The sequence below is a fragment of the Strix aluco genome, chromosome 6 (genome assembly GCF_031877795.1).
Source record: "Strix aluco isolate bStrAlu1 chromosome 6, bStrAlu1.hap1, whole genome shotgun sequence".
In the NCBI taxonomy this organism is placed as follows: domain Eukaryota; kingdom Metazoa; phylum Chordata; class Aves; order Strigiformes; family Strigidae; genus Strix; species Strix aluco.
Window position 1 is genome coordinate 12,227,323 of NC_133936.1, and position 12,533 is coordinate 12,239,855.

The 12,533-nt window shown below is 40.0% G+C and overlaps 1 protein-coding gene across 13 annotated transcripts in view; it reads right to left on the reverse strand.

Annotated features, from left to right (window-relative positions):
* KALRN (kalirin RhoGEF kinase) overlaps nt 1-12,533 on the reverse strand; it is a 526,665-nt gene that overhangs the window by 308,027 nt on the left and 206,105 nt on the right. For all 13 annotated transcript variants that reach the window (XR_012623758.1, XR_012623759.1, XR_012623760.1 and 10 more), the window contains one exon: nt 8,739-9,251. Coding sequence is in view for 10 of the 13 variants with exons in the window: in XM_074828701.1 (XP_074684802.1) it covers nt 8,739-9,251 (513 nt within the window). In the remaining 3 variants the exon portion in view is untranslated. The remainder of the gene's footprint in view (nt 1-8,738; nt 9,252-12,533) is intronic.

Consider the following 12,533-nt stretch of genomic DNA (forward strand, 5'->3'; position numbering starts at 1 on the left):
TTAAATAAAAGTGATTAGAGCTGGCATAGGTCCTCTTGGGGAAATACACAGATTTTTAAGAATAGATATACAGTTTCTCCCTTTGATATGAATTTCCTGTGTTGATCTGTCCTTGATTGATGCTATTAGAAAGGTCTTGCACAAAACATCTTAAGTGAAGAAGAATATTCCCAGTACTATACTAAAGCAATCCAAGTCATGTGTGGATACGTATCTGTATTCAGTAGGAATGTTTCCATACCCTTACATCTCCAAGGGCATTTTTCAACTGCAACTCTGCATTTCTTTTGTGGAAACTGCCAATACCCCAGCCAGATTCAGTACTTTACTGCTCTAGGTGCCATACGAGCATGCATTTAACTACTGTTTATGCACCCAGGTCAGTCTCAATTTAAGCCTCCTTTCCATATCATCTATACAATATCTTTTTAAATTTTAAAATCTTGATATTGTAAGATGGTGTTTGTCAATTCAACGACTTAGGGATCTGCACCCATTTTCTGTGTTCTGCCTGTTACTAGAAATTCCGTGTCAGAGCAAACACTTCGTGTTGAACAAGGGGCTGGTCCACTCTGTTTGTTTCAGAGTGGGCTTAAGTACAAAGGATGACATGAGATGATGATCTTCTATTCACATGACAGCTTATTTAGACTGATAGCTGACTTTCCTTCCCAGCACTGGCATCCCAAGTCTGCTTTTATTAATGGCGAAGCACAGTCATCTAGTGAGAATGTCTATACCATAAAAGTCACCATATGCTAAGGGAAACTTCAGATTATAAGAAAGCATTTTTCACTGTCAGTATGAGAGACTAGATGCCAGATATGGAAGCAAGGTTTCAGGAGAGAACAGACACTATGTGCTCTGTGCAAGAGTCCATATGCATCAGCAAAGACAGAGAAAAAGACGCTAAAGCAACTTAAAATACTTCGAATAAATGTTGCTCTTGAGCAATGTCTATTCCAGATCCATAAATGTAGAGATCTGTATATTTCTTCTATAGCTTAAAATAAGAACCAATGGTGTCAGGAACATTTTCAAAGCTTGATTTTCCCGTATTAGGACTATTGGAAGCCCTGGCAAATCAGGTTGCCTATAATGTTGCAAATATGTAGTAATATAACTGGAATACTGGGGAGGGCGTGGGGAGCACCAGCACAGACAGCTGGAAATAAGGTCCCTTTTCTGTAAGTGGGTGACAAAGTTGCTAACCCTGCCATCAGTAAGGCTGAGACAGAGAGAATAGCTAGAGATGGTGGCTACACAGCTCCCAGATGTAGGGCTCTAACAGCACTGGCTCGCTGAGTACCTGTCAGTGGGAACTCTTAAGAGTCCATGAGTCTTTCACTAATTTCAGTAGAAGCTGAGACTCTGCTTTACAGGACCAGGCCTCTGTCTTTTTAACTGACAACTCAGGGAGACCTCGACCACCAAAATGCAATCTGGTTAGGGAATGCAATCAAAACTAGACTGAAACTGAGTTTTTTCACCCAATAAAGAGAGAAGCAGCTGCTTTGGGCTGAGATGGGTAGGTACCAACAACAAATTGAGCCATTGTGATCTCTGAGAACTCTTTTTCTCGGACTATGGGTAAGGCATTTAATTTATGCTTAGCAGCAAATTCTTGGTCACTCTTCTTATAAAGGTCTCTGCAAACACATGCACGTTCACAAACGCAGACCCCAGTTCAGTGCCTTTCCCAGTCAGTATCTGTACCCCAAGGCCTCTGTCCTTTGTCTGCACAGACATCTGGAATGGGCTAAGGATGAAAGTAACATGCTTAAATGAGCCTCACTTAGACCTGCAGTCAAATGTCTGTGAAGGAGACACTAAGCTTATTGACTCCTTTTACTGAGAAAGTCTTATGGAGCTTACCTCAGGTCTAACAACACCCCGCGTGTTCAAAATCTCCAGGAAAGCTCCTTACTGTGATGCTCACTTACTGTGCTGTTGTGATATCCATGGTGTAAGTACTTAGATGGAAAATCCAGGGCACGCTGAGTTCTGTACACCAATGCGGTGTTCATGTAACTTAAATGAAATCTAAATCCTATGCAAAAATCCATGTCTAATCCACGCTTATTATGCCTCTATGATTATTACTGTTAACTGTTAAATACCATTCACTCAGTAACAAATTCTTTTGCAGTGAAACAGCACAGGGGGCATATATTCTTCTCCTTGGTGCAAAACACTAAGGATGTGCTCTCGTTATTAATCCTGATTTTGGTTCTTTCCCCAATTAATATGCTTCCTACCTCCTCCCCAGTCCTACTTAACCACCTCCCCAGAATTCATTTGCTTTGTATTCATTTCACATATGACAGCTCCCTCCATCAGCTTCTCAGTACTTTCCTCGTTGGTTTCCCAGTCTCATTCCCTGGGAGACATCCCCATTGCAGTAACTTCTAAGCCAACATTACACACAAAATTTTGGAGGCAATTGTATATATGGCACATAGAACAGATCAAAGGAACCGAGTGCTTCCAGCAGTGAAATAAGAGAGGGGAAATGGTCCTTCACTAAGTGGATTTTATCTCAGTCAGAGGAGTCTGTCCCAGGTGCTATGCCTTTTGGCATTACACAAATCCTTAAGGGTTAATATGACATACTGTAAACAGGAAAAGTCTATCATCTGCTTATGTATCACTTCCAGGGTCTTTTGACACTGCTAGAAGAAGAAAATGTAGAGGTGATGGGAAATGAAGAAAGAAGTGAAGATGCTGCTGATCTTTTTAATCTTTCTCATGCTGCTTTTCCAGAAAGTCAGCTAAGACCCATTTCTAGGAAATGCTTCCTCACACAACATCACTTGACTAAAGGAGCAGCTACAATTGCTCTACTTAATGGACTGTAATAAACTAAACTGCCTCCTATTAGCAAGAAGGATCATATCATCAGATTTGTAATGCATTTTATTACAGAACATAGAGCCTCAGAATTTTTAAGTGCAGTATAAGGGGAAGTAATGTATGAAACAGTTAAAGTGTATATGTATCATACAATCACAAATGCACTGATAGTTTCCCTTCTTTCAGACATCAAGATATCAATGTTTCTTGCTTAAAGCCATCTTTTCCCCCTTAAGCCATAGCATAAACTTCCACATTTTGCATGCTATCATTCCATCAAAGTTACCCTGCATCTTTTAGACAAAGAGTAGCTTGCAGAGCATTCTTTCCTTCTGAGGAACATGAACCTTTGGCAGGTGTAATACTCCAATAATAGCGTGAGCATGGTTCAAATACTCAGATTGTATACTTCTTGGATAATCTCTCCCACTGACTTTGCTGTGGAGCTAGAGCTTCTCTGTATTTTTATAGACTAACTCAGTATGGTGTCAAGTTAGATTCTAGACCAGGAACTCCTAAATTTCATCTGGTACTTCAGAATAAGCATTAAGGGATATATTGTGCTTCTGATGAAAACCAGTAGGAGTCTTCCCAATATTTTCATTAGGAATAGGACACTGGACAGGAGTCTAGTACAGCTGGTGTAGCTGTGATTTTCCTCTTTTGGAAACCAAATTTCCCATTATTTATTTTACTACATGGGGGCTGAGTTTAATAGCACCTATCCAGCCGAATAACACATCAGTTCCCTTATTTAAGGAGACCAGACCGAGGAAGAGGCCTGAAGCAGTGCTGTGCCTGAGAAGGGAGGGATGCAGTGTGTGCTCCTTGGTGCCACAGTCTCACTGCTCACACCTGCACAGGGAGTGGGATGCAGGAGAATTGCTGCAACTGTTATTCCATCCTATTCACCCTCAACCATTTTGCTTACTCCTTCCCTTCTCCAGACTTGTCTTCTATCATATGAACTTTGCATAGTTATCACCTTCCAATCAGTCTTGCACTCACTGAAATCTTTCTGTCATTCCAGGCTGCTCATATCACCTGGGAAATGGGACCACCAGCTGCTGTGGGTAGGAGCTGCAGGCCATGCCCTCCGCTCCCTCTCGCTGCAGCCACCCGCAGAGCAGCGGTACCACGGCAGCCCCCAGCAGCCAGGACAGCTTCCCATAGCCTGCTCCACAGGGAAAATCACAGGCAGAGCTGTGTTTTTCAAAGGGAAGCTTTAGTATGGATGAGGCAGATGGTTTTGACTGCAAGCCCGTTATTTCACTGCTCCTTGAAGACTATATGTGGCCTGTGGTTTGCCACTAGACATTCTACAAAGCTGGCCCTATTCAAATAAAATGTTTTGCCCACCACAAACTTCCAGTGAAATTCACTCATGGCATTTTCTAACTACCACTGTCATTTTTTGGAGTTTGCCTTTGTGTAGTGGACTCTGTAGAAAGTCAGGAAGGAGAAGGGGAGGTGAGGACAGAGGGAACATACAAAGTCTCCTCTGCCTCCCATTAGAGGCTGACGCCAATGATGTTACACCAGCCTGCTCTTTGTGCTGGTGTTACAAGCTTACAGCAGAGATCCTTGGTTCAGTCCAGCTGATGACTATGTTGCTTATACTTAATGTGGACAGCGCTGATTACATCATGATAGCTGTTTTTCATTCACATAGATGCCGGAGTAGTAAAATTGATATGGAACCAACTCAGAAAGATGGGGTAATTCCTACAAAAGTCAAGCTGGGTGCCAGTTACAAATGATTTCCAGAAGAGCTGGAAAGTGCAGAGTGTAAGAATAATTTTTTGTCTTTTTTGGTATTTATTCAAGTGCCAAACATGTGGACTCTTGCCTGAATTCTTCTCCCTGTCCAGATTTCAACCAACCAATTAACATTTCTCAGATAGTTCTAATAGTTGGATCTATGCTGATTGTGGGGTTTTTGTTTTAAACAATATTCAGTTTAGACTGGACTACATTTTTTCATGTTACTGATAGCTAAAAATATTTTCCCTGCTACCCAGTAAAAAACACAGTGAAGCCTCAGTTCCAGTTTCAAAATTATATATATATATGTACATATGTACATATATATTAGTTGGTGAGGAATTAATTTGTTGAACAGTGAGGGTCACGGCTACACCAGCGGCTGAAATGTGTTATTTATCAGCAGATCATTACAGTCAGCACTGCACAGCATGTGAGCTTCCTCACACCACTCTGCCAAGCTCCCCACATGGCTGACCCGCCTGCTGACTTGAGCTTCAAGGAGCTTCCAGTCTCCATCTGCGGATCCACTCTCACTGAACTGCTTGTGCTTATGTGATGGACCAACTTTTCCTCTCCCTCGGCCCCAGCACAGGAAAATAAAACCATAAAGGCCTGACTTGGAGTCGCAGTTTCTCCACAGACAGCTCTGCTCTCTCCCACTGATTTGAGTGGGAGAAGCCCACAGTTGGACTGCCACCCCTTCCTTTTATTTTGTCAATAATATGAGTTGCTCAGCACACAACTATACAGACCTTCTGTAAGTTGTAATACTTGTAATTTGAATAATTTGTGTGTCCAGGTAGTGACTGCCATTTATAAATGTTCCAACAGAGAGGATCTATAGGAGGGACAAAAGTTAATTGATTAGCTTTGAACATCTGGCGTATTTTAATACCAAGGGGTTCAAAAAAAACCTACCTTAAAATACTGTGTGTTTTTCCTTCTTGTGTCCCATTTTTTTTCATAGCCCATCTTTAAGAACTTTTCAAGCAATGAGGACAACAAAAATTTTAAAATCAGAGGTGCCCAGAAAATGGAAATTCCTTGTCCATTTTCTCCTTATTAGAACAGGTTTCCTAAAATATCATCCAGTGAGTATGCAGAGATATTTTAAAAGGCCCTAAAACCTTATTTATATTCAGAATTTTATGTTGGAGTTTGAGCTTTCACACGGTGTTAGAGTTGTCATTTGATTAGCACTAAATGACACATCCAGGTTATATGGAAAGAGCTGTGCCTCTCCCTGGGAGATGAAGACTGTCCTGGCTCTGCTACCATATCTAATTGTAGAGGGTAGAGTTCAACTGAGCAAATGGAGGTACCAGGAAACTTTAAAATTCAATACACAGACACACTGTGGTGACTATTTATACAGTGGAGACAGCGCTCAGACTCTATTTAGCTCTGAACATTTTATGAGATAAGTACTTTCCAGTCTGAGATGGTCAGGCTACTTCAAAGAGATCTGCAAAAGGCAGCTAAGCAGAATAAGCACATCAATATTTTACATCAGTCCACATGTGTGAAACGTGAAGTAGAAGGGTCTGCAACGTTTCCTGGAAGAATTTTAGGGACTCACAAACTGAAAAGATTTAAAACAGTGATTTGAGAGTATAAAACAACAAAATATTTTCTATTTTTTGGGAAAATGTACTACTCAAGGAAAAGCAAGCAGAGCTACTCAGAAAAGCCAAAGCAAAACTGTGTGTTTAGGTAATGTGAGGCAGATGAATAAAGAGATATTGAGAAGATCAAAATGCCAATTTTGTCAATCAGGAATTGCTTGAAACAGCCAGTGTTATAAAGGCAGGAATCACATTCTCAGTGCTTCTTCCTTCACCTCAGAAGCTTCATTTATCCACTGACTTGCCTAAACCTTACACTTAACAACCTCAGAATAACACATGCAAAGAACCTAGCTGTCACAATGCTCAGACTTGTATCACACCATCCTTTTATGCCTGTTCAGGAGATAAAAAGGAAAAATATATTGGAGACTTCCTTCAACACTACAGAACGGTGCTCGGCAATAAGACCTTGTCAGACACTGACTTGATCTGAGAGCCCTTCAGCTTATAACATTAATAATATTAATTTGCTAAATAGTAATAATTTGCTAATAATATTAGCAAATAACAATCATAAATAAAAATAAAAATTTATGTTAGTAAGCAGCGGTCATCTGATTAATCCCAAAGAAACTGAAAATCCAAACTGAAGCACCGACTGAAATACAGCCACCACTGGGAAGGGTAGCAATGCACGATGTCCTTATAGCATGTGACACACAAGCAAAAGGCAGAAGAAGAAGAAATTGTAGCATTTGGAAGAAAAACTCTGCTCTTATGCATTCTTGAGTGATGCTACAGTGACTCTCATTTTGGAGGGACTCATCTGCATTCAAGGTTTTCCCAACAGGAGGATTGATTATACAATGACGGAGCCTTTTCAGTCCTAGCATCCCTTAGAGATATTTAGTACAGGCATTGAAAACCAATGTCTTGCATCTTGCTCTCTACTACTGAAGATTATATTTGCTTCAGCAATGTACTTCTCCCTGATGTTTTAAAAATAATATCAATTTGCAGCTGATTAAAAAATATCATCTTCAGTGAGATACCCCTGCAGATGAGGTCTGCATTTCTTTTGCTATTCCTCCTGGGTCCAGACAGGCACATTAGTGAAACAACTGGAACATATATTAAGTGGAGAAGATTCAGAGATTGGTGTTTTTGATGGATATACAAACTAGAGAAACATGAGTCTGAGAGCTCAGTACTTTCCACAGAGAACACCCTACTTCTGTGGCCTCGAATTTTAAATGTGCAGCAAAGGCCTCTCACAAAACCACCTAACAAGGTATCAAGCACTTCTGTGTTAAGAAAGTGAGCCTGCCGAGACTCTAGCACAACACAGTTTTCTAAAATAAATTCACTGAAATCCGTACCTGCATGTGCTTGCAGAGGCAAACAGAGGCAAATACTAGTAGTAAGAAGCCTGCTTTATTGTGTATTACTGAAATTTGTAGGTGGTGGTGTATATGAGATCTGGTTAAGGAACTCTGTTTTTTAGCCAGTCTTTTCAACAAGCATGACAAGCAGCTATACTTTGCTTGCAGGGGACTTCATTATCTACTACAGGTTCCTGAATATTTTCTGAAGAGTTAGGGAATGGGGAAGTAACTCCGCAGTGGTACTGCACACCTGTGAAACTACAGCTTCCAAAAGCCATGTTACTTACCTGTGCTTCTGGCTGCTCTAAATACTTTTGTACACTGTATTTCATCATGAGATACCTTATGTGCTTTTCAGGCTGATACACTACATTGCAAACGTCTAACAAATATGAAGTTGCAATGCAATCTCTATGGAATAATTTAATGTTAAATATTTCTCAAAGTCTTGTGCTGGTGAACAGGAGTTTTGCTCACTGACTCAGTGTCAGGTATGAAATCAAATGCCATCCTTATGTGCTTTTTAATGCAAAACAGCCACACAGTTTTGCATGCTGCTGTCATTTCAGAATACTTTCTCTTGGTCTGTTTATATGTTTAACCTAAACACAGTCTCAGATCTCATGCTGTGGGAACTAAGTGGCCATGTCCTTGGTACAAAGCCATTACTAAAGATTTTACCAGTTGCAAATCCTGTTGTGATTTCCTAGGAAAGAGAAACTGAAAATGTTGTTTGAAATAACAATTAGAATGATTTAAACTACAAATTTCCCATAGACTCCCAAGAAGTGCAAAAAATAATCATAGTGAATCAAACCCTGAAATCATTCTTCTCTAGGTGCTGTGACATACATTCATAAGCTTAGTAAAAGAAACTTGAAAAAAAAGCCTGATTCTCATGCTAATGTCTACCAAATGTACCCACTGTGACACAACTTTCATCAAAAGTGACACAGACAAGTTATTCATGGATGCCATAATGCCTGTTACAACCAACAACTAGTCCAGTGAATTTGGTTTATGAGTCACATAAAGTACATCTACTGGCAACATGAGATTTACACCTGTGATGAATACCTCCTGTTGCTAATTATAGAAATTATGGTCACAGTGGCATTGTGATAAAGTCTTGGTTAAAGTATGAAAGGGACAGATTATACCCTACCTTCTCAGCATCTTGCTCAAAAAGACGGAGTTGAAAGCACTGGTCCAGTTTCAACTTGCGGACATGCCACATCTGATGCAAGTGTTGCCGGGTAGAATGCAGCTTGTCTAAAAGGCTGGTGATCTTTGGCACGAGACTTTGAAAATCCGCACTTCCAGGAATGCAGTTCCTACCAGAAAAACCATCACTACATCTTATGCATTGTAATAACCTCTGACCCTCACGATCCAGTTCTTCCACAGGAGCTTTAATCACTTTTTTCTTAAGCTGTGTGTGCTCATCAATCAGCCTTCTTGAGCCCTCAACATCAACGGGAAACTCCTTCCTAGCCAGCATTTCCTGGAGATCCTCCAGCCTTGACAATAAATGGATGGCACTGTTGAAGAACTCTTCCAAGGAGACGCGCAACTCTATCCATTCATCATGGTTGTAATCCAAGGATCCTTCAAACTCATCCGTCAGTTGAGAAGGATCTACAAGTTTTGCCAGGCCTTCAACAGATACCATACTTGTCTAAGGAAGGGAAAATGACAACATTTGAATCAGTGAATGTCCAATTAAAAATAACGGTGCAATCCATAAAGACCATGAAGGGATTATTTTCCTTGTCAATACATAAATGAAGGAACACTGTAAAAGATGCTGAGGACTATGTTTAATTTTGATGAAATAATTGGATTGAAAACTTTCCTATTAATAGCACTAATGTATTTATTTATTAAAAGATATGATATTTACTAGAATAATGTCTATCTTTTTCAGGTCACCTGACTATCAAAAACATATAATGAGAATGCTTCTGCCATAGATTACTTCAACCCAGTTGGACACTGAAGACTTCTTACTGCAGCTGTTGGATATCTGTACACGATTGTTCACTAAACAGGTATATGGTATTACAGGGATTCTGCTACTTGTGTTACACTCAGGCTCGTGGCTATACATCAACAAAAGTGTTAGGCATATGAACTGAAGAAGGCATTGTGACCTCCCAAAACACAGAATATGCTGGTTTTTTCTTCCAGATTATTCCAGTTGGCTTTTGCCACAGGCAGATCTCTTTCATATTAGTAAATTCTAATGTAATTAAGCAAAAATCAATGTAAAAGTGAAATGTCATTGGAGTATTAACAATTAGAATTTATTGCTAATAGAAAGTACTGCTCATGAATCATGCACAATCAATAAGAGATGGTTTTAATTCATTCAGACTCAGTAATCAGTGATAGAGAAATGCACTGGGCGCCTGGAAAGCAGATTACAGTTTAAGGACACAACAACTGATGGCTGTTTCCATTTATTTTAGACAAATTATTTTTTTTCTGAAATATGAGCATAGGGTTTCATATGTTACTAGAGATTTTCAGTGCTGTCATGTTAACACCCAAGTTGGCAGCCCTTAAAGGCTTGTGATGTTCATCAGTGACTGCACATCTCTCCCCTAAAGATCAGGCCTCTAAAGAATGTCAGAGTTTGTGCTCTTCAGAAGTGGAGGCACCCAATAATCACAGCAATCTTGTAAAAGTCATCTACAAAGAAAAATACCTCAAGTCTTGTCCATTATCCTGAATTATGTCCAAAATAGCAGGCTGCCCACTGGTTTAAAGTTAATAATAGACTTTTCTTCCAATATGTATCCACCTAAATATAATATAATTCTGCAATGTATTAAAATTGGGATTGTATTGAACTTATGCTCAGCAGAAAGATTATTTTAAAACTTTCTTGCAATGTTCCTTGCTTTGGGGAAGGGGGAGGACAGAGAGAAGAGCCAACAAACAATGGGAAGGTAAGTATGTAGCTTCAGAGGGATTTAATATTTCTAAACCTCTTGACCTGGACATTGACCCCTTGAAAATAATTCAATTTAGAGTTTAACTGCCTGTCAAGAAAAGACTTCTCTTCATGGCTAATACCTGGGCATTCCCCCTGCAGTGTGTCAAGCTAATGCAAGCACTCATCATGAATAGAATTTGACATGATAAAATAGCAGAAAGGTTTTTTATTTCATGAATTCTGCAGCAAATTTCTTTATTCAGATATTCCTTTAAGGAGTTCTTGAAACACTCATGAAAACAACCTTAGTTAAGAAGGTCTGTGGTAAGATAAAGTAACTGTCTCTCAGGCATCACTTGTCTTTCTTTTCAAAATCACTTTAAAAAGCTCTGCCCACAATTTAAACCCTTTCAGCAAGAGAAAGAAAATAATCTTTAAGACACCTCTGAATTAATGGTAACTAAGCTGCCTGGTCCATTCCTCAAAGTGAAAGGAAGCCTTGGAGTCCACATACGTCAACGAAACCTTTTTTTTTTTTTCTCTTTTCTTTGTGTGATGATCTGTGGGCATGCTTCACTCTCTGGACTGTGACATGGAATCATTCTGCCACTCTCAAACACAAAATCCAGATCATTTGCCTCCACTAAGGGTCATACACTGCCCTGGCATATGCATAATGCTTCCATTAAGCCCAAAACCAGAATCTGGCCTTAAAACTGACATTGGTTACTGCTGAATTTGTAGATGGGATAATTCAACAGTCTTACATTGCCTTCCACTGCAGTCTGTTCCTGCCAAGGACCTCATGTTTGATCACAGCTGTGGGAAATCACCATGATGTTCAGTGCAGAGAAGGTCCCTCTCTGTGTACTGCCCCACATAAATCAAATAAATGTGAGTCATAATGACCTGCGATGCTTATTTGATATTCACAGTTCTTCTTACAAGAGAGCATGAGCTGCCCCAAAGCCTGAGCCTACTGATAACGGTCAGTGTTAGGTTAACGGTTGGACTAGATGATCTTCAAGGTCTTTTCCAACCTAGATGATTCTGTGATAAGCAGCAGCATCCACAAAAAACTTTTAAAACAGAAGTTCCTGGATTGTGGTGTGTATATTGCAGGGGGTTTACTGTACAGTGGACCACAGCTTAAGAAATCTTTTTAAAATTATAGAATTGAAGGACTGATCAGCTCTGAGTGTCTGCAGGTGGTCCAACAGACAGCAAAAGCACTGACTCTCCTTCTGTGGTCCAACAATTTGTGAGCCATTATAGACACCCATGTGAACAGCCCAGCAGACAGACTAAAGCTCAAAGGCACACACACAAAATGCAGATACCCTTAATGCGTGCCAGCATGTTCAGCAAATGAGTCCAGAGCTTTTAACACAGTACAGACTCAGAGCTGTAACTATGAAGAATAGCTTGACCACAGTTTACTCTTCACTATCATCACACCATCTCCACACAATAAAAAAATGTCAAGCCTCCAGAAAGTATTAATTCATTTTAAAACCAAACAAACGTTCTAAAAATATGTATTTGAACGCTGTTATTTACTTCTAGGTTTTGAAGCTTTAGGAAGGCATTGCTTTTGTTTATTAAAGCACTGGAGGACTGAAATTCAGTGTTGGATATACACGCATAACCTGTTTTTTCTTGGGCTACGATGGGACTGCCCATATATATTTTAAACAGAACTCCCCATCCCCAAAAGCTATTCTGTTACTAGTCTCTGCACTGGCTCCCTCCTGCTCCATGTTCTTCTGTATCCATATGTCTCCTTTCTCCTTCCCACTGCCCTGGTCCCTCTCATTTCCCAGAGGCAGCATTGCCAACCTCATTGCACTGCAATGGCAGCCACTTCTGCCAGGAATGGGATTTCAGTAAGTGTGAGGAATCTCTGGACGTGACATAAACCTATACTGATGCATGAGTTCTCATAGGTAGCTAAGGAAGGTAAAGACCCATTTAAACATAGGAAAATTTATAAGTTGACTGTTTTTTGTGAGACAAAGG